Raw genomic sequence first — 23,124 nt, 5'->3', positions numbered from 1 at the left:
ATATCTATGAATAAATCTTTATTTTGATTAATAATCTAATCATTTAGTGTTTAAAAGGTCACTGATAAATAAGGAGTCAGTGAGTGAGTGAGTTTTGTAGCTTGTGAAGGACAGAGGAGAAACGAGCTAATGCATGGTGTATGTATATTCTATTTGATATGCGTGGATGTACTGTGTAGATGTAGTTTTTTCATTTAGGAGTCTCACCAGTCATGGTTCTCATACTTTCAGGTGAAAAAGAACTGAAAGTACTTTGGAGGCACTGTGGTTATATTCAGATATTCAAATTTCCCAACCAGATCAAAAAAAAATATTCTTCAAAATGAACCTGCTGATCTGGTTCTTCTGCCTTCAGCCACCAGTCAAGGTGTAACTAGCTACACTTTCAGCTTTTTTGAGATGCATGAACTTGTCTGTCTAGATGTTTTGTCCGATTGTTTGCTCAAGGACTATGTTTTTGGAAAAGATGTCAGAAGAATGTCAGAAGAATTATGTTTTAAATTTGCTGTCTTAGATGAGAGTAGTTGGTCTGAGCATACCCACCCAAATTCTTTATCAACATCTTGTCTACTATTCCACTGTCAAATCTTCGCATGTACTAGTTAAGAATATGTTTAATATTCAGCTAAAGTTGGGAGAGTCTTGCCACTGTCCCTCTTTTGTATCCTCATCCAGCATCAGCACCACTAGCATCCCTTCACCATCATCCTCCCTGTGCCCCCTTGATCACCCCAACTGGGCTGTTTCTATGGCAACAGCAGAATCTGCTCCGGGCCTGTGCTCGCTGACGCTCTGCTTTCTCTCTTTGTGGCTTGCTTTCCTCTGTTCAGCCAGAGCCTCACAGCAAGCTCCTGCTTGCTGCCTATTTTAGTTTAGCTTGTTTGTTTTTTCTCCTTGCTGTTCCTGTTTGGATGCAAGATGGAGGAAGTCAGATGGTTTTGCATACGTGCATGTGTTGTGTTTGTTATGCTAAGTAAGCACATTGAGGTTTGTGCTCCCCCTTGTATCATCATATTTTTGTCATTCTCTTTGTTTCCTTCACTTTCTCCTGTTGAGGTTACCGTAGGATGATTGTCTGCCAGTGCAGAAAGATGCAGAACACCAGTCTCACTACCACCACGCATGTAAACCTGCACACTCCCCAACCCATACTCCCCTCCCCGTCCTCGTTCACTGCACAACAGCAAGAAAGAGAGTGATAGAAAAGGAAGGAGGGATTCAGAGAGAAAGTGTGAGAGGCTTGGCGGGTGGGAACGCAGTCGCCATTAGACATATGCAGCATCAGATGTTATGCTCAGCAGCAAGGAAACTGCAAAAAGACAGAAAGATTCACACTCCTAGAAGCTCTGTTGTCAGCTTGGCTATGGGGCTCCGTGCCATATAAGGTAAGGTATAACAGGTGATGGCGAAGGTCGCAATGTGGGCAGAGGCTCTTTGTGTTAGGGGAGCACTGGCAATGCACGGCAGTTTGTTAATTCCACAGAATAACTGGTGGTCCATGGGAGAAATAGGAAAATGTCACTATGTCAACATGCATCACTGCACATTACAAAATTTGTAACATTTTTGCAGAAACATGCATTTAGATACCACTATAATACAGATAGACAGATTGGATTAGAATAACTGGATTAGATTTATTTCACTGTCAGATGCAGTACAAGCTGTGTAGTTTTTGTGAAAATACTATGTGTACTTCTTTCAGTTTTTGATTAAATAAAAATGACAAATATGTTAAATAAGGTAAAGTTAAATAAAATGTAGGATAGTCAAAATGTATATATGTTATGGCTTGTGCACAGCCATCCCTTCACTGTAGCAACTTTCTGATGCAGCAGCAGTTTGGCTGTTGATACAGTGTAGACAGTTGCTGCCATGACCGTCTATCTAGATTTTCTTCCATGCCCTTGTTCTGTTGATGCTCTTGCATGAGGCAGGTTGCCAGGCAGCAGCAGCATGTGTACATCTATGTTCAGGCTTGGCCAGCAGCCTGTATGAGAAATAGCACTTAGTGTATGTGACAGAAAATTATTATTTTTTTAATCTATAGAGGCAGGATGCATGGCCTTTGCTGGGACAAATGCCCCTGCAGATGTCACATCTGAACCCATGATTATCCAGTTCACATCCACCAAGTTTGGTGTAGATTTCTAAAAGTGGATTTATCTCTTTTCTCTGTTGTTTAGTTTCTCCTTCTAGCTCTCTCCATCTCTTTCCTTTCTTCTCAATTGTCCCCTCCCTCACCTTGAGCTGGCTGAGTTGCTAGGCTGGAGAGATCCTTGCTGAATAACATCCGTCGCTGCCCGACTCCCACCTCTCTCCCTCTCCCTCCCTCCTTGTTGGTGTTGTCAGAACAGAGGTGAAAAGTTGCAGAGCAGAGCTGCCTAGGTATCCTCCCAAGACAGTACCTGATCTGAAGACACATTTTTTTCCACGTTTTCTTTTTCTCTCTCTGTCTTGGGTTTATCGCCCACCTTCTCACCACAGTTCTGCTGTGCCAACCGTTTTGCATTTTCTGCTCTACATAGACAGTTCTGTTCTGTTTCCTCTTCTTCTCCTAGCCTCTAAAGTCTTATCATGACAAGTTTTTTGTTATTTCCCCCCTGCTGTTTCCTTTTTCTGCTGTTAAATTACACCAAGGCCTTTGTGTTTTAATCTCCCTCCACTCTATTTCCACACCTCTATTTCTTGTACTTTCCCTTTTCAACCAAGGTTTAAACTTCCATTTAGACTTTGGGGTAAATGAGAGGAGGCCCATTCATTTTTCATGACCCCATGTGCGTGTAGATAAATAAAACAACACGACTGCATTCACATTCTGACCTTCTCACTTGTCACATGATACCAAGGAAATGCTATTCAACCTACATTTACATACATTTTTATACATATGTTCTCTCAAGAATAATTTAATGCAGTTTTGTAATGGTCATGTGTGTCGCAGTTTACATGTGCAGCTTTCAACCCTGGCAAATGACTGCATGTGTGTTTGTCCCATGTTGCTGTGATGAAGATGAGCAGAGGAGAGATCAGAGAGATTAGTAGTGATAGATAGGAGGAGGCAGTTCATTAAGTTTATGGCCAGCTCTCTGCAACACACACACATTCACACACGCACATGCACAGGATGTCACACAGGCCATTTGCCTGTGTCCAGACCTGCTTGCTGAATTCCCCCAGCTTAATTTATCTCACTCCCTCAGTTTCCTGTTTCATGAGCTACTACACAAGAGACCCTTGACCAACAACCTTCACACACACACACACACACACACACACACACACACACACACACACACACACGCACATACACACACACATACACATGCACATACACATACACACATACACATGCACATACACACATACACACATACACACATACACACATACACACACACACACACACACACAGTTTTATTGTTGTACATGTCTAACATAAGTCATTGGCTTTGTATTTGTATGTGTGATATTGCTTCAGATCTCAGGACTGATAAATCCCAGTGGATGATCCAGGCAGCTTTTAAACCTTTAAATAACTTTTCTATTGAAGATTAGCACTCAGCTATTTTAATACTCAAGGTGTTCAAAGTCATCATAGTCTAGTGCATAATAATACATTGTGTGTAGTTTGTAAATTCATGCAATTTATGCAGTGTTAGAATTATTTTCTCTGGCATGACTGGATTGAAGCTCAGGCAAGGAGTGATAATCACCTTGGTGTCTAATGATCAGCCATGTGGTCATCAGCATCTCAAAACTGATGGTGCAGGTTTTGAATGTCACAGGTGACCAGCTGCGGGTCTGAAATGAACCATCACATTCCAAGTAGATGACTGTACTTTCAGCATTGTGATTGTATTTTACCTGTTAAAATGTCTTCTTTTTCTGTTGCTTGTTTCTTTATCTTATCTTTCTTTAGGCACCATGGATCTCTCAGCACCATCTCCAGTGGTACAGTAGCCCTCCTCGATTGACCTCAGCTCCTCCCCATCTCTTCCTCCACCTTTCCCTGTCTTACCCACCCCTTCTTCATCCTCACCCCATCCCTTACAGCCCTCACATCTGTAACCCAGGGTTACCACTCAGCCCCTCCTACATCATGGCAGGGGAGAAAGGGCCGACTAAGCGAAGTGCCATGGACATCAAGCGTTTGGCCAGCCTCATCCAAAGAGGAACGGGCCGTTTGCTGGTGATTGACAGCAGGACATTTTCTGAGTACAACGCATCACATGTACAAGGTGCAGTCAACGTTTGCTGCTCCAAGCTAGTGAAGAGGCGACTGCAGCAGGACAAGGTCTCTGTCACTGAGCTGCTGCAACCCAATGGCAAGGTGAAGGTGAGTTGAGGCTCAGTATATGTGACAGCAGAAGCTTTTTGTGTAGTAGGATGTGATGCCAGTGATTAGAGAGCCTTTCCTTTTAAGTGCCAGACTAGATTCAGTGTCTAGACTAGATTCAGATTCAGTGTCTGTGTGGCAAGCCTCTATTTTGGCAATAAGGCAAAATGACAATACTCATAAAATAATCCATTGAATGTTGGCAAATTAAATATTGATCACTTCATTCCTGTTTAATCCAATTAAGCCACATTAAAAGTTAAGTGGATTTCACATTAAAATTCTCAAGTTGAGATTTTGATGTTTTTTTATTTTGTTCCCTCATCTATAGAACAACAAAACTCAAAAACAAAAAAAGCAGATTATTATTAAAATGAAGTTGTTCCGAGTGGGATTGTGAGTAAGCTTGTGAGTCTTCTTGCAAATGAGGTTGGGAATTACAATTGCATTAACAGTACAGGGTGTTGGGAATATATAATACTATTTGTAGCATGCAAACAATCTCCATGGATTTCCCAGAACATTTCCAACTGCCTGCCCTGTGTACCACTGGGGTTGTGTATTGGGCTTCTCTGTGCTAGCCCGTGCTTGAACCACATCAGTGGGTGCTATATTTGGCAAAGAGGCAGGCTTACTGTAGGTTTGTTGCTTATCAGTGGCCCTGAAATCGGATCCTCCCGTTTTCCATGACTTCTCCGAATATGACAGCTTTTTTTCCGTGGCCTTTCCAGCAGTGGCACGCCGACTCCTGTATTTTTAGGCGCTGTGTGAAACTGAAGGAACTATGAGGGGGGAAACCTAAACAGGGAAGAGGGTGAAGTTTGTGTGTTTTATGGGTGAAATTTGTTTTGTGCCCTGATGCAGTTTGTGTAGGCATACATCACCCAACAATTTTACATAATGGAACAAACACAACAACAAAGCTGTGGAGATGGCAAGATCATTCCTTAGCTATTCATTTATATTGTACACTCACTGTAATAAAATGCTAATTCAAAGCGACTGATGACAGGTGATTGACATTATTTTCTTAGGTGTGACCCAGGGTTTAAATGTCAGTCCAAAAAATGCTATTGCTTTTGTTTTTAGTTGCTTTACTTCCTGGTACTTCCAGGAGTACGTAAGAGTTTCTGACCTCTCACACATCCACTTATGTATGTGATTTATGACCTGCTCCTATATAGATACTGTTTCAGTCCTGAAATTGTAGCTGACAAACTGACTCTGTATTTCTAATGAATCATGCCCTGCCCGCCAAATGGCAAATAAATATACCGGTACATTATAGCTTCACCACTCCTGTATAGTTAATGCACATACTGTAGGTGACACTTCCCAAATGGTCAGATTAAAATTTAGGCGAATTGTGGGTTATTGTTACTTTGTCAAGTCAAATAACCTGCGGGTCAGCTAACAGCATAGTGTAATAGTCTATAATTGATACATTGAGTGACTCCTGCACCCGCTGTTTCTCATACATTTGTCTGTTAATGTAATTACTGCAGTTTGGATTCATTTTAATTGCAATAGCTTTTGGCAGTCAAAACCACGTCTTTTTTCTCTTCCAAAGTTTGCTCCTATTAATGGACAAGGATCTTGAGTAACACCTCCTGTTTTAGTGGATTTTGTCAACCCAGGTTACTTTGATACAAAAGAAGCTGCTAATTCTGAAGGCCACACAGGAGGTCATGCATCTCAGAATGTGTGACATTTTTTGACCAAAAGATCAAGTTTTGCTCAGGTAGTGGTTTTATTTTGAGTTACAGTGATGTATGACACTCTTGCAAGTTGAAAAAGCTGGATCCTGAGAGCGGTGAAGTGTGAGAGGTTTTGGCTCTAGTCAAACTTTGAGTTTCATTACTGTAGTCTGTGCAGCAAGCTATACAGTGTTTATTTGCTGGGTCTGTTGGGTCTGTCTCTCTGCGGTGGCCCTGTGGTTGGCAAGTCTCGTACTGTGGCACCCTGTAGAGCCATGCTTCCTCCTGATTTCTCTCACTTTCAATCTCATGACAGCTCTGTCTGTCTCTCTGTATCCCTGAACTGTAGCCTGCAGCCTTTCCTCCACCACATGCTCCTTCATGATTTAGTCTATTTTCCTCTCATCTTCCTCTGTGTAGTGCTGCCCCATGGCTGGTATTTGTCATCCATTCCCCACCCCCAGTAAAGAGGATAAGGCTTGCGATTAATGCGAGGCTGGATAAAGCTGGAACTAGCCGGGTGAGAGAGAAGGGCCCGACAGACCCAGACTCTTTTGTTATTGGCTAAGCATGACATCATCCCTTTTGTGTGGCCACTGGCAGGCTGCGGGCTGGGCACGTGTGGACTGGTTGTGTGGTGTTAAAGCCAGCTAACCCCTCACACACACACACATGCACACATCATCCTCTCTACCCCACACATGGCTCTGAGCATTGCCAGGAGCTGCCTCAGCCAGCCAAGACAGCAAAGGACACAATTGTGGCTCTTTGTTGGGGAAGTGAATGCAGGAAGCGGGAGAGCAGCACTGAGGGTATTCATGGATGGGCTGCTGCCTCCGCCTTCTCCCTGGCTGCCTCCCACCTCACATCCCATTGAGCACTAATAGCCTGCATCCCCCAAGGCGCTGTACTCACCCTCTTTCACAGAAGCTCCTAACGCTTCAGTTAACTGAGCTGAATGAACATCCATGTCCAGCACAGCAGCAGTAGTCAAAATGGTATCCGCTTGCTTTTCCCTTTCACATCCCATCCTTTCATAACCTTTTTATTAATGCTCTCTATTGTAGGTCAGGCAGAGTTGGATACAGTATGTTAGATGGTGGTGGACCTCTGCTGGGAGAGGGGTGGCACAAGCTTAGTCAGGAAGGGCAGGCTTTCTCCTGTCCTTTGTGACAGGCTGGAGGGAAGGTGGCTGGTTTCTTGGCTTAAGCCTGTCTAATCTCTGCTGCTGTGATGGGGACAGCCGGTTAGACAGACCTGACAGATGGACCAGAGGTTTTCACTACCAGCAGTCAGCCTGAGAAAGCTGTATGAAGACCTCTGATGAATGGGGCCCAGAGTAGTAGAGAGATAATGCTGCATGCACTACTATACTACTATACAGACATTACTCTTATACATTGTCAAATGAGGGAATGTAGCAAATTATAACCACTTATTGTACGTATTTTAAGTCTTAGTTTTATAGTTGTGCACCAGAGGAGACAAGAAGTGTCACTTTTTTGGTTTTGGTTGTCACTTTTGGCATTTTTTTAATGTAAACTTAAAAATCCACTGAATCGAGTCAAGTGACTGACCAGCAGGTGCTGACAAAATCAAATTTCATTCAAGTCCATCCAAACATGTCCTGGTGAATGGTTGTGACTTAAGCATTAGCAAAGTGAAGTTAAGTCAATATTGAAGAGGGGACACACACTCATGTACTAGTTGACAGTTTAGAAAGAAAGCTTCAGATATTAAATACATAATGATATTTATTTACAACTAATAGTCTTGGTGTTTGCTGTGTATTAATATCCCCAGAGAGTTGAATAGCACTAACATATTAATTTCTTTGTGGTCTTATTTACAGTAAAGTCCTACATCCATAATTATGCTCAGGTATGTTTTGGCTTTCATGATACCAACATATTATTATTAGGGATGTCCCAGTTCTAGTCTGATACTTGTATCATACATGTGCACAGTACACACTTTGAAGTACATTAAAGTTATTCATATCAGTTCAGTTTGTATTTATGACAACTGAATGGCTCTGCAATGCATTAAGAAAAAAATGCCTGTCTCCAAGCTGTTTTGTTGATTTTAGTTTTTTACAAACTTGAACAAAAATTAAGTTTATATAGCTCTTATCACAGTTATTACTTACACTGTAACATTGTATTAGTAAACTAGAACATTCAAAATGAGTAATGGATTCAAAATTCCCCTTCACTGTGGTGTAACAGCTTAACTTTAACATTCACAGTAGTGACAACTACTAATTATATTCTGCTTAGTGCTGTGATATAGTAAAATGTGATGAATGAACTCTGTATTCTGTAGAGTATTTATTTCTTAGCAGTTGTAGTATGACAGAGCTGTGTTACTACCACTGAATGGAAATCCTCACATTGCAGGCATTACAACTGGCTACTTTTGTTTTCTGGTGTAAAATTTTACCACACTGCAGACAGTTTAGTAATTTTTGCTTTATATTTACGACACCTATGGGACAGCTGATGTAAAACAAAAGATCTGGTTTAGGTTCATTCTCAATAAAGCTGATCAGTTATAAAAAGAAAAGCTTCAATCGGCTCCATTACTGACATTTGAGATCAGATTGTGACATCATCAATTACCTAATCTTATATTGTCATAATTATTAATATTATTATGAGTAGTAGTAGTAGTAGTAGTAGTAGTAGTAGTAGTAGTGGTAGCAGTGGTATCAACAGTAGCCCAATTTTTTTGTTTTTGTTATGTTGTTTGGTATAATGGTGACATACAGTAACTATAATGAGAGCCAGGCAATGACTCTGTGATCTTGTGTGTGATCTTAATTGGTAAGACTGATTGAGTGCCCTGCTGCCTTGCACAGGGGGGAAACTGCATGTGAAAAACTAATGTATTTATGCAATGAAGGAGTTCTCCATCAATTAAGTTGATGACACACCATATGCTGTGTTTATCCTCCCTGCCAAGGGGTTTGGCTGTAATGACACAACATTAGGAAATTCTGAATTTTAAGGAAACAGAGGCATCTGTTACTGAGACTGTGTAGATATAAGCAAGAAAAAATGTTTTGGTAATTATTAAAGTACAAAGGGAAAAAACTGGACATCATATATTTCTATATAAGTATTGTTCTAAACAAAAAATGAAGGAAAGCGAATGAGTATTTCATGTGTCATCTGTCATGACATTAACAGCAGAACTGAAGCTTAGTTAGCGACTCACTGTGTGGATTGTTTCCCTGATTACCAAAGGGCAAAATCAGGGACTTTTTTATATGTTTCATTCACATTTTTTCTTTTGCCAAGTTCAGACAAAGATGCAGTAGCCAGCTAAGGTTTTCTACAGAGTCAGATATGTCATGTGTTTGTTTTGATTAGGTTATGCCTTGAGTCATTGTTTGCTTTAAAGATCCTACTGTTTGACATAGACGCACACTCATACTGATTATACTTTCAGACATAACTTGTGCCACTCCAAAATAGGAGTAACCTTTGTGGAAAATTTATTTCATGGATGTACAAGAAAGGCAGGAGTGATTCATAGATGGCATGTGGATATGAAGTGTGGCTTTTGTTATATACAGAGTGTGGGAATAACCAGCTCTACAGCTTGTATTTTCACAATTTAGTCAATGTGTGTGACAAAGGCAGATAAATTGTATACTGTAAGTATAAGTGCATACTGCCCTCTAAATGTGTAATCTGTGTGTGTTTGTGGTTAAAGTCCTCTTACAGTCAGTGGTGTCTCTGCACAGTGTTGACCTCACCCTGTACATGCACAGGAGCATCAGGGACTTTTATCATCTTACCACACCTTGACATGCTTGCCTGAAGTATACACAATCACACACATGGCTGTAACGCTGTATTTTGAGGGCTTTCCACTGATGACATTCATTGCCCTACCAGTAACTCCTCAACCTTATGTTCATTCTGAAGACAGACCTAAACTGCTTTATATTGGGTCCTCTGATGATGGAGATAACTCTATGACACGCACACATCATAGCTACTGAAGCATACATAGTAGAGCAACAGGTCCTCTATCAGTATTATAATGTACTGTATGTACAGTAGTGTCAGGTGTTGTCGAAGGGACTAACTATAAACCCAGTTTGTAGTTAGACTGACAGCATAAGCAAGATAACTGAATGAGTGATATGTAATAAAGTATTTTGTGGAACTGATGATTGATATATGACCACAGTGTCTGACTCATGCACCCACTGCCATCTTGTCCCACTGTTATAAATGTTGTTTCTACGTTAGTCAGGGCTAAAGCTGCAGCTGAAGAGAGTTCATGCTGCAGTTGATTTGTTTCTGTGGGACATCACTGAGAGGGACTGTGTTTCAGGAATATGAGTAATTTTTTGACTGTTTGTTCTGATGTTGTGTCTCAGGCCAGTTCACAGACAAACACACATATGTCTTGCTCAGTGCTGACCTTGTCAATAACCTGCAGCATAGCTGAGATCAGGGTAAACTGTGTTTTGCCATATGCCAAGTGTTTCCAAAATGCTACCCATCTATGTTTCACGGCCTGTGTGGGTGTGTGTTTGCATACAAACTGCACCTACAGAAGAGCACTGAGGGTTAGGCTAAGCATTAACTCTGAGTTTTGCATTAGACTGTTTTTCCTCCCACTCCTTTAATAACACGGGGTCATCAAGAAACAAGCTCTGACTTCTGACACTCTTGCACAACACCTTCATTTTTTTGTCTCTTTCATACTGACATTTTTCTCAGTTCACATAATTGGTACAGCCTGTCTTTCTTTAAATTTATCTGTTGCTTTCCTCGCAATGTCTTTCTTCCTGTGTTCCTCTGCAAATGAGAAAAATAACCTCTCTCCCCATGACCATTCCTTGTTTGTGTCCTGCTGTGATGCCAGCCTTCAGATCCTTTAGAGCAAAGTGCAGCAGGATAATAGCATTTGTTCTGCCAGTGCCACCTTCTATCCCTCTCTGCACCCTCCTCCTCCCTCTTATCCATGGCTCTAAAACTGATCCTCCTTTTGCCTCAACTTTCCAATTGATCCATTTCTTCTTTGGCTTCCTTTTCTTTTCCTCGTTTCCTTCTCCCTTCTTTCCACTTTTTCAGTCTCCACCCCCTCGTACCCCTGTACCCATCTGCCAGTGGCATTCCTTGTTTACCTGCAGTGTGCATGCGTCAGAGTAGTAATGGTGATGCTGTAGCACTGCAGAGGGATGAGAGATCTGTAGTACTGGTGCAGTCTGACAGCCAGCTCCACACTCCCTCGGGTCGTTGACCTATAACACTGCAGCAAACTGGATGCATATCACATACTGAGCAGGAGGTGTTGTATAGCCTCACACAAAATCTAAAGCATAGCTGATATCCTACTATTAGTACTGTCATTCATGGACTTAAATATAGGCTGCTATTAATAGTCTGCTATTGCTTTGCTGCTCACAGGGAATACATTCAAAGGGGATGAGAGGAGGTGGAATTTCATCCTGTCAGCAGAAACACTGAATGAATCTTCACTGTGGATTAGTAAAAAATATAGATGATACTTTATTTGAACTTTGTTAACTTTCTTTTTTACACCTAAATTTTAACATTCCCCATTATTGTAACATGTCAAGACCCCAAGAACTCAAGAACTCCAGAGAGTGACGGAAATTATAACAGAAGAGTTTTACACACTGCATATAAGAAAACATATGGTACATAACATATATAATGTTATGAAAGTTAGGAAATGATTAAGTAGGAATCAGTGACCAACTGCTTGTCTGACAGTGATTTCAAACGGGTGAGGAGAGTGATTGAACTATTCTATTTTTACTGCAAGAAACAAAGAAAGAAGTGAAATATTTTTCTCTGTGCAGAGACGACTAAGGACTGTTCAGTTGTAGCATCCTGGATTTATGTTGTATATGCACGCACAGTTAAAGACCTGTAATCCTCAGGCATTGAGACCAGTCTCTCAAATTAGATCTCATCCTATTAGGATTATTAGCCAAAATTATCCAGGGTTAGTGAAGATGGAGGGCATAGGCCAGGGATTTAAAACAAAGACATGGACATGAAGATTGACTGAAACCAGGGATATTGTGGTTCATGGCCTAGACAAAGCTATGCAGGGTTTTACTAGACCAGAGTTACTTCTTACCAGACTGACCTTGTCCTGTCTAAATCACCTGCGTGGCCATCTGCCAAGGTGTTCTGCCACAGCTGCTCCGTAAGCAGAAACATTATCAGGCACACTCCATGCACACTGTGTAGCTGTGTGCACCATGAGCTGTCATCACCAGTGTGTCTTTGGGTGAAGAAGGGCTGTGAAGCACTTGGAGAAAGTGCAGTTTTGTCTGGAAGCCAGCTTCTTTTCAGTGGCACATTTTAGATTAGCGTGGTGTGTTTGGATGTCATGGTAAACAAAGAAATGCAGTTGTTTGTCCTGGCTGATCACCCCCATCTTTGTTTTTTCTTATTCTCCTGCTTTTTCCCACCTCAGTTTTCTCATCCTTCCTTTCTTTGTCTTCATTTGTCTCTTACACCTTTCTCCATCTCATCTCCATCTTTCTCTGCTCTACTACTGTCCCCCACCATCTCCATCCTTCCCTCTCACTGCCCTTCCTCCTCCCTTCTCTCCTCTCCTGTCCAGTGGCGATTCAACGATGCAGTGATTCATAGCTGCAGTAGGCACTGCCTGATGGTCATGTGACCAAAGCCTGCCTGACAACATGGAGAACAACACGCAGAGCCCGGCTGGTGTGTGTTGCAGGCGCATGCATACACACATATTGCAGCACTTTTTCACACCAGCCCATACTCACGTCCTCTCATCTTTCTCACAATCAGACATAAACAGCATCAGACTGATGCATGCACATATCATTCACAGTGCAGCCAGCTTTTATGATTTTACCGATATTACCTTCCATTACGACAAATGATGCTCTTAGCAGTATCTGCACAATAAATCTTATAGTCACAGATGCACAGTCCAACACTCAGCCTTTATGCATTATTCATAATGTTATGCTTTATCTTCATAACTTATTCTAAAATTAACCATAGTTCATCCTGCTTACTGTTGCAGGCAGTGGGCACTGACGAAGCCACAGTTCATTTTTAAAACTCCCACTGGTGTGTGTGTGAGTTCTTTGCCTTTATTAGGGCGATGTAGGGATCTGATTTCTGGGGTGCTCTCTCAGTGTCAAACACCCGCAGGTTTGATCTCTGCAGCAGAGCATGTGCATTTATTTGTGTTAAATCATTTCAGTTTGTGTTTTATTTAAATTGAGGATAACACCTCGCTGGGCCAAGAATAGCTTCTCCTTACAGAAGAAAATGCTTGGACTGTATGTGTTTGTGCCCCAGGTTCAATGAATGCTCAGTGTTGCTGCCTAATATGCAATATGCAACATGCCCATTATTCCAGTAATATTACCTCATTTCATCTTCTTTGTTAGTGCTTTATGCTTGACAAACTTTCTAGTGTAGAACTGAACAATAAACTCTTCCCTGTTTGTCCTTTTGCACAGGTGGAGCTGGGCAGGAAGCAGGAAGTGGTGGTTTATGACCAGAGTTCCAAAGAGACAGGGCACCTGTCCAAAGATGGCTTTGTGCACATCCTCATGGGGAAATTGGAGGGCACCTTCCACAAAGTTTCCCTGCTTACTGGTATGTGAGAGTGTGTGGAGCATGAATGTGATGATGGTGGTGTGGATAAAAAATGTTCTGGATACAGAATGGACACATTCGGCTACATTTCTTTGTGTTTTTCTGTTTGTTCCTCTTCCTTTTTTGCACAACAAGCCATTGTGCCTCTCCCATTCCCCTGCTGTTTTGAGTGTAGTTGTTTGTCATCATAAAGTTTGGTCAGCAGATGTCACTAATGAGCACAAAAAGTCTTTATTTCCTCAGTCATTTATAGTAGACGTTTCACATTTCTTTTTTCTTCCATTTAGTCAGACTTTAACGGGTGTATGTGGGGAAAAATTATGCTGCCTGTATGCAAAGCCTTTTTGACAACTCTGATGTTTAAGCTTCCCTAGCATCTTTTTCTAACCCAGCATCCCTGACATAAACCTGAAGCTTAACTGCAATCCTCTGGCCTTTTTTACCACAGTTATTATCCTGTCATAGTGTCCACTAAGCACACCAAGACTTATAATTGAGCAAGACTGTTAATACCCTTGCTGAGTTCAAACATCTCAAATGTGGTGGATGCAGCCTCTTAAGGCACAACTTTACCCACATATCCATCAGTAAACTCTTATGAACCTGTCCCAAATGTGTCAGTTCAGAAAGGAGAGTGTAATCTGCCTTAGTCAGGACTGGAAATGAGACAGCAGAGGCATGCTGTTCAGGCAAATCTCTGCATCTCCACACCCCCATTCTTCAACTTTTCTTAGTTCTCTTTCCTCCTCTGGGAGATTAGCGATTTTTCATGAGTCATTCATGGATGCTGAGGTTCACCTCAAAGCACCCAGGCTCCGCAATTAGTCACAGTCACAGTCAGAGATGTTCAGAGCACATGCTTAGGGCTGGGCATACTGTACGCACACACACAGCCATGTTTAATATCTCACACAGACACACACCCATTTGCAGATTCTTTCTTAGAACCAGGATTTTCCTCCTCAGCTTTTTTTGATTAGAAATCATACCCTTGTAAATGAAAGACCCCTCGTCAGCGGTTCCCTCCCCTCCCTCATTACCAGTCTCCTTGACTTACACTCGCCACATTTCTTTGAAAGAAAAAAAAAGAAATCACACTTCTTCCATTTCTGTCCTTGCTTTTCTGCTGTTTCCATGACAACAGTGGCAGAGAATATTCCCCAGAAGGACTCAGCCAATGGCGTTGGCTTTTGTTTGGGTGGTTGTATTATTGGGGTCAGTGGAGCTGGCAGCCAATGCCCGTGCATACTCGACATTCATGCGTATGCATGCGTCTATGTAGGTGGTTGTATGCATGCATCTATGACAGCATGCATTCATGCATTATATCATCATATGACTAAGTACTGGAGAGTTCTGCAGAGGCAAGTGATTTGAGTTAAAAAGGCAATACGTCAAATATTTCATATAAAAATTCTTCTTCTAAACTTTAGTTTCAGCTTCTCAAATCACTGGCAGTTTTTTCATTTCAAATTAAATGTCTTTGCATTGTATACCATTGTTTGGGGAAAATAAGCTTTTATAAGATATCACTGTGCTATAGAAAGGCATGTTTCACTCTTTTATGACATTTTTAGGCTATAAAATAATGTATTAGTATTACTGATAACAGTTTTTACATTTAGGTCCCTTTCTTTTTCTTCCTTACATTTTCTCTCTTTACCTTCATTCCTGATTTTAATTTGCTTTGCCCCTTCTCTGACATTCTTACAGAGTCAAGGTATTTGAAATTGCAAACAGTAATCTCTGCCTGCCCCCCTCTCTTCTCCTCCTTTTGTCCTTTGCCCTCCCTTTCCCCCTACCTCACTGTTTCCACCTCTTGCTGTGCCCCTCAACTGAACCTCTGATTTATGATGCTAATAATTCCTGCAATGACTTCATATCTAAATGACGACTTATTTTCATCCTCACGTGTACACATACACACACAGTACACACCATAATGTGGCTGCAAATCAAGTGAGGGTCGAGGTGAAGGGAGGGAGGTTCAGATAGAGAGATGAAAGGAGAAGAATCCATAAATGGGATAGACATGGTGAGGAAAAGAACAATTTCTGAGCTTTCTGTTCTCTGAGGGAAAGAGGATTTTCTGCTTTATTGTTTATTTGTGCAGAGGTATGCCAAAGGGACATTAGAGCACTGTCAAAGAGCACAAAAATACAAACCTGGTTTATGTTTTTCATTCTCTAAAGCAAGTTTTTTTTATGACTCAAGGTTCCTGTGTGAACGGAGATTGGCAGATAAGGTGCCTGAACGACATGTTACACAACCTAATGCATGTACAGGGAGCATATTGATCCAAAAACATTCACAGACGCCTCTTTGGTTGTTCTCCATTGATCATCAATAACTCAGAAAGCACTTCACTTCCTACATGTGGATGATGTCATGGAGCAAGCCATGTCCCAGTAGAGCCATTGTTTTTGTGAATGACAGAAGTAATCTGGATAGCTAAATGACTCTCACCATGTGTTCAGTTAGGAATATATGTTCACTCAGGATGTGGTGGTGGCAGTTGGAAAATGTTTATGTGTGTCTGTCTGTGTGAGAGCATGTGGGTTATGCGCATGTTTGTGTGCATGTGTGTGTGTGTGTGTGTTTGTGTTTGCATTATTACTTCATCAACTGTGCAAAAGTGTTTGTGAGAACCATGTCTCTCTGAGGACAACCATATTTTTACCACAGAAATGATCTCACCCAGTTGGAGCTTGGGCTGATGAGTCTTTCCTTTTTCAGAGTGTAGACTTTGCTTGAGAGAGAGAGAGAGAGAGAGAGAGAGAGAGAGAGAGAGAGAGAGAAAAGGAGGAGAACATCACTTGGTTGGAGCCAGCTGCCTCCCCAGTGGGTCTTAAGTTTGCGTGTTTCCCACCAATCAGCAGCACACGGCCAAACCAAAGACAACATTGCCTGCTAGTGTGTAGCTAGGTGGTATGTTAGCTGATGCCAACTGCGTAGCTGGATCATACGTCACATCTGCTCTGATATAGGTCTGCCAGGGTGAAATCTTTTGATGCTGCCTTCTGATCCTTATGTTGTGGGTTTAAGAGAAGAAGCTGAAGTGACTGAAAAGAAAGAGAAGAATCAAACAGAGGGTGAGAGAGAAAAAATTAAATATGGAATATTCCCTCGTGTTATGCTGATGCAAAGAGAGACTCAAAAGGATGAAAGGTGATGATAAAATCAAAAGTCCCCTTTTATTGGTAGCACTGTTATTGTAGAAGTACTATAAAAACTACATAACTACTGCAAAAAAATCCATAACTGAGAAAATAAAACAAATGCAAAAACAGAACAAAGGATCTGAAAGAAGGAAATGATGGTGTAGGGACAGGTGTGTGTGTGTGTGTCCGTGTGTGTGTGTCCATGTATGTGTGGAGTTTGCAGATGTGCGAGACAGCTCCTAATCTTTCCTAGCACCATCTGCCAGTGTTTTTCGCAGGATTACTAAAGCATCACACCACTGGGTCAAACAGAGAGAGATAAAGGAGAGAAAATGGACACAGGAGGAAATGAGAGAGAAATGAGGGAAGATGGCAGGTGCCAGATGTGAGGGGCAGTGTGTATATGAGATCTGCAGACAACTGACATCGCAATTCTATTTGTTATTATTAGTGTTTAAACGATTACTTAACAATTTTGAACTTTTTTTTAAAGTAATTGTGCATAAATGTCAAACATTTGCTCATTTCAATTTAAATGTGTATTTTCTCTGCTTTTCTTTTTTCACGTCATTGTAAATTGAATAGCTAGGGGTTTTGGACTGTTGGACAGATCAAACGTGCAATCTGGAGATTTCAATATGGGCTCTTAAAAACAGTGCCGAGCATTTTTTCTGAGCTTTCATTTTAAAATTGTTAGTTGGGTAATTGCAAAAGAATCTACGGATTAATTGACATCAGTGAAGTGACATGTTCTTAAGATGTAATCTTGATAGAAGTATGTAGTCTCTACGGCCTAAACAGGCTTGGTGAGATTCACCCTGTAAAAACATACCATATTACATACAAACCAGGTTTTGAATAATGTCATGGTTTCACACTAAATGTGACAAAAGTAAGTGTACTCAAACATGTCATTATGCACACTAAAGATACTTCATTGCTATTTCTGTGGTTGCTGGATAATGTTGCCTCAGTTGCTCACTGCAAAACAATAATTACAACAATTTTTTGGTGATTAAAAATAATTAAGATGTTGAAATATTTTAAAAATAACTAAAGCATAGTCTACTATAGTCATTAATATATCATAGGTAGTGTTAGTATGTCTTATGTAACTGGGACACAGTTGGGGTTATTGCAGGTTAGTATGCTGCCTTCCACACTGCCAGCCTGCCAGCTCAATGCAAAAGCACACAGGATGAGCCATGATGATGAGCGGTATTAGGAGATGAAAGGTGCCTCTCTCTCTCATTTTCTTTCACTTGCTCGCTCTCTCGTTCTCTCACACACACTCAAAAAACACACAGGAGCTGCCATCTACCCCAGGGCTTTGATGAGATCAGGTTAGGGTGTGACAGCACAGACAGAGGTACAAAGGTCAATTCAGTTATGTGTCATTCTTCTGTGCTGTTGTACAACAGGGCGGCGGCTTCTTTGTGTGTGTGTGTGTGTGTGCGCGCGCGTGTGTGTGCGTGTGTGTGTGTGTGTGTGTGCGCGCGCGCGCACTTGCATCTGAGTGTGCATCAGAGAGAAGCTGAAGAGGTGAGGTAATTGTGGGAGGCCGAATCTCACAATGCAGCCGTTCACAGAGACATTCCAGCTAGCTACATAAGGAGGTCTGTTTGTGTCCGAGCATGTGTTAGTGTGTATGTGTATTTTTCTGTCTGCATGAATATGTGCATATGAAGTAGTGCGTGCATGGGCATGAGGCAATGTTTGAGAGTGCATGTGTGAGAAAGAGAAAAAGACAAAACAAGGAGGAGAGTCACTGAGGAGATGAAGTAATACTCCTTAGTTCATCCTGAATGTGTGTTTGTGTCTTTGTGTCTTCACTTCAGTCCAACGTGTGTGTGTGTGTGTGTGTGTGTGTGTGCGTGCGTGTGTGTGTGTGTGAGAGAGTGAACTGGTCGACCAGTTGGTTACATTCATTTATGCATATGCATGCATGTGTGTCGGTCAGAGTGTGTTGCCGGACAGCTCATTCAGTGAGACAAGCTGTTTTGCTGACCCGTGCTGTGCACGTCAACCTCTGTGCAGCTGAAAGTCTCTCTGTATGGTCTTTCTCCTTGTGGAGCTCAGTAAGAAATTTCTTCATGCACCAGAATCTCTGCAGGTGTGCATGCGTTTGAAATGGCAGAGTGGTGAAATGCAAATCCATACAGAATGCTCTGACATACACCAATCATTATTTTAATCACATGTACAAAGAATACTTTTATTACTGTTTTTACAGGAATTGCATTCACTGGCAGACACATTGGCTGGCAGGTATTGTATACATACATTGTTTAGATGTAGTTGCTGCCACCAGCCCCACCCCATGGCTAGACAGCAACATAACAATATAACAACTGACATGATCAGTCCAGCTGTGTAAATAAGGTTTGAGTGACATTTAATCACCACACTTTGTGTCTAGGTGTGTTGTGATTGGCCACAGTATTTATTGTGGTTACATGCCTGAGGTACATGCTTGCCCTTCCTCCATCCATTCACCTCTTAACCTGACCTTTCTGCACCTCCTTGCCCCTTCCTCCGTTCTATGCCTCCCATTCCATGTGACCCCTCTCTATTACACAGTGAGGGCAACAGATCAATGATTTCATTGAGAAGGAGCCAGTGGTGCCATTAGGAGCTGAGCTCACCTTCCCCAGGGAGATCCGACACATTATTCTCAGTGACCTCGCCTCTTTCTCCATCCTTCCTTTCGTCACTCCTCGAGCCCCTTTACCTTCCCCCATTTCTTCCTCCCCCCTCCTTCTCCTCTTCCCTCTCTCTTCTGTTTCACCATGCTGAGAACAGAGCTCTATTTTTAGGCCTAGACTCTTGTGGTCGTCACATCTGGCGCCAGTGGCCTCACTGCTCTCACCTTGGCTGGTAGATACACAAACACGCACACACACAACGGAGCACACAAACACACATACCAGCCCCTCCCAGGCCCACACCAAGGGAACACAAAGGTCAAAGAAAATGCCCTGAAAAATTATCAATGACATCACCTCCCAGCTGTGAAAAGTGCTAGAGACTTTGAGAAGCCTCGGAGTAGCACAATGACATAGTGCTCTGTTTTCTGACAACAGTCATTCTGCAGGTATGTAATGAGCTCCCTTTTTTAGCCCCACACCTTGATGATGTATTGTACAAATGCTTGCACACACACACAAAGTTCAGCCAGTAAGCAAATGTACGCATATATGGTCAGACTCTGTGACACACATGCGCGCACCCATAATATGGTAGCAGGGTCCAGAGGAGGCCTGTACCAATTTGAGTTTATGTAACAATGTTCTGTTTCTGCCAGTGTTCCCATCCCCTCCCCCATCTGTCTCATTGGCCTCACATGATGAGCTTGATGTCATTTTCCCCTTCTTTCCCTCAAAATCAGAGAACAAAAACAGGTCAGCATGTGTATGTTTGTGTGCACAATGCGATGTGTGTGTGTGTGTGTGTGTGTGTGTGTGTGTGTCTGTGTCTGTGTCTGTGTCTGTGTCTGTGTGTATGTGAGTTGTTGCCAAATGTTTCCACCATGACGTGATCCCACTGCTCAGCTTGCCTCCTGCTCCTCTTCCCCTTTCCCCTCCATCACTCAGAGTCCCTTGCTGGCTTGGAGGGGCCACACACACACACACACACACACACACACAAACACACAAATACATGTGTTTTTCATTCCTCCTGGGGACTTTATATTGACTTACATTTGTTTCCTGGCAGCTTACTCCCAACCTTAACCATAACCACTATTTGTCTAACCCTAACCTTAAACTCATCCTAACTTGTAGCAAAGTCATCACCCTAAAATACAAGCAATACACAATACACACACTACATACATAGTAAGCATTGCAGAGGGAGAGAATGACAGTTTTTCAGAGGTATGTGTGATTCCAAATCTTGTGGATAAAATTTAGCGCTCAAGACATCAGCAACGGCACATGAACACACATGCACTCGTGGATGATATTTAAGCTTAGATGTATTTAAAGGGGAAATGAGTCCGGTTTTGCTTATTCCTTTGTATGCAGACAGAGTGAACACCATGTACCTTGAGGTCCCAAAACACATCATAGACAAGTGCAAATTGCACTTACTGTAAATTATTTTAGTTTGCTAAAAAACAAGCTTCACTCAAGTTTCCAGAAAATGTTGTAATGTGACATATTTGTAAATAAAGTGACTAATATGTGATATGATTGATTGAAGGTGAATTCTGTGTGGCAGAATTTGTAGTTTTGCACATATGTTTGTTCCAGGATACAAACAAAAATGTGGAGCTCTCCAACTGTAGTCCTTAGACTTTAAATTAGTGATACACACAAGCATGCTAATGTTTGATCTCCTTTCTTCCAAGATGCTTTTTGCCTGTTATATTTTGCGTACCCCTTTGCCCCAAATACTTCAGCCATGGTTGTTTAAGCTGCCTTGTGTACACAGTTCGTTCACATGCCTGCATACCTTCTGGCTCCTGCTCCTTTTGAAATCTATCTAGAGGCTTTTTGTACATCCCACCCTGCCCCTGTGATGCATTCATCCAGCATGGAGTAAAAATAGTTTGTTTAAACTGTTACCTAGGCAGTATCAACACATCAGGTCAACAGGAGCTGAACAGCGTCCTAACCCAGAATGGTCCTAACCCACTATCAGCACCTCATTTTGAGGCAATGTGTTTGCTAGTATGGTTGCTCTGCCATCTGTTTACCACTGCACCATTTATTCTGTTGACTCTGACACACATATGGAGTGGAAATTTCCAAAGGCTGAAGAAAAGGGAAAGAAGTAGCTAACAATTATGCTAGTTTATCCTTCCCAGAGCTGGCTTGCATCCACCAGATTCCATTCATGCTCGGACTGCCCACTGCCGCTCCTGTCATATCGTCATTCCCTGGAACAATGGTGGATTCCTGTTTATCACCATTCTGTCTTTGATGCACTTTATCTCTGGTATGCCAAAGCGCTGCTTCCTTATTTATCTATTGGGTTGCCATGTTTTGCTTTTTTTTTTTTTTTTTTTTGTTCGCTGTTTTAATCAGATTTAGACTATACCTCCACCATGTGGATGAGGTTGTATTTCTTGGCAGCCTTTGGCAGTGTGTTACACTATAAAATCTATTTTAATGTGCAGTTTGCTAATTATTTTCCAAAAAAAGATTTTCTTTTCCAAGTTCACTGGCAGAGGAGTAGACTAGCTGTCTATCCCAGGTCAGAGTTAAAATCTTCAGTGGTTTAACACTTTTCCTGGTATGTACACAGACTTGTAACAGAGGTCACATTATTGTAAATGCATGCTAACCACACACAGACTGTGTCTAGGCTGAACCTCTAGAGCTGCTGCTGCTTCCTGATACAGTCAGGCGATTTTTCCATTGCCTCGGCAACAGACTAATTTAGGCGTTCCAGGCAAGCCCAAGGCCCCAGATTAAGGAATGCAGCAGTTTGTGATCATTCCTGGTCCTCGTTATATCTCCCCTCTGCACACATAAACACAAACAAACTCACTGGATCTCTCATACGCAAATACACACATGAAGGCAGTCCACTTCCCTTTCTGTTGTGTAACCATTTCCTGTTGTGACATCAGGGCTGCCTGGGCTGAATGAGAGCCTCATCTAGGAGCACAGTATGTTTACAAATGCATGTCTTGAGCATGTCTTTGAGTATTTATATTTTAAGAGGGTTTCATGTTTAGTTAAAAAAGTCCAGAAGTCCTGTATTCAGCTTAAAAAATCATCAGGAAGGCACTGGCAGGGCATACACCGAAACAGCATGTCCAGTTCCTCTTATGGCATCACATCATTGCTTCTCCATTGTTCCTCTCTAGCTAGTGGAGTGATGTCACTGCTGTGTTGTGGATGTGACACACACACACACACACACACACACATATATATGAACACAAGCCAACCCTGACTTTGGGTGTTGTTGTCACCATATTCTGTGCCCCAAAATAAAAGGTGTGAAGCCTTACTGTACTTCTGTGGTGTGTGAATGACAAAAACTTCAGTAATATTTAAATTTTGTTGCAATTAATGTGTTAAGTGTATTCTTTATGAGTATGCCATTTTCTCCAAAAGTCCTTTGAATAACTACTATCTCACAGGAGCATACATTAAGCAGAAAAACTAAAATAATAAATATTGATTTATTTTTTAAAAAGAATAATTTGAAAATAATGATTTCCTCAAGCACTGACATAATATGCATTTGAGGTCAGTGAAAGCTGGACTCCACATTTTTTACGCATTTGATGCTTTAATTGTGCTCTGAGTTGTAAACGT

The 23,124-nt window shown here is 41.7% G+C and overlaps 1 protein-coding gene across 2 annotated transcripts in view; it reads left to right on the top strand.

The window, feature by feature from the left end:
- The window catches only part of dusp8a (dual specificity phosphatase 8a), a 43,120-nt gene that overhangs the window by 2,593 nt on the left and 17,403 nt on the right, over positions 1–23,124 (top strand). For both annotated transcript variants that reach the window (XM_026311847.1, XM_026311848.1), the window contains exons 2-3: positions 3,923–4,339; positions 13,547–13,685. In XM_026311847.1, the coding sequence (XP_026167632.1) occupies positions 4,103–4,339; positions 13,547–13,685 (376 nt within the window). In that variant the 5' untranslated portion in view covers positions 3,923–4,102. The remainder of the gene's footprint in view (positions 1–3,922; positions 4,340–13,546; positions 13,686–23,124) is intronic.

Source organism: Mastacembelus armatus, chromosome 6, assembly GCF_900324485.2.
Source record: "Mastacembelus armatus chromosome 6, fMasArm1.2, whole genome shotgun sequence".
NCBI classification, from domain to species: Eukaryota; Metazoa; Chordata; class Actinopteri; order Synbranchiformes; family Mastacembelidae; genus Mastacembelus; species Mastacembelus armatus.
Note: the sequence above shows the minus strand (reverse complement) of the source record. Positions and strands in the feature narration are given on the sequence as shown.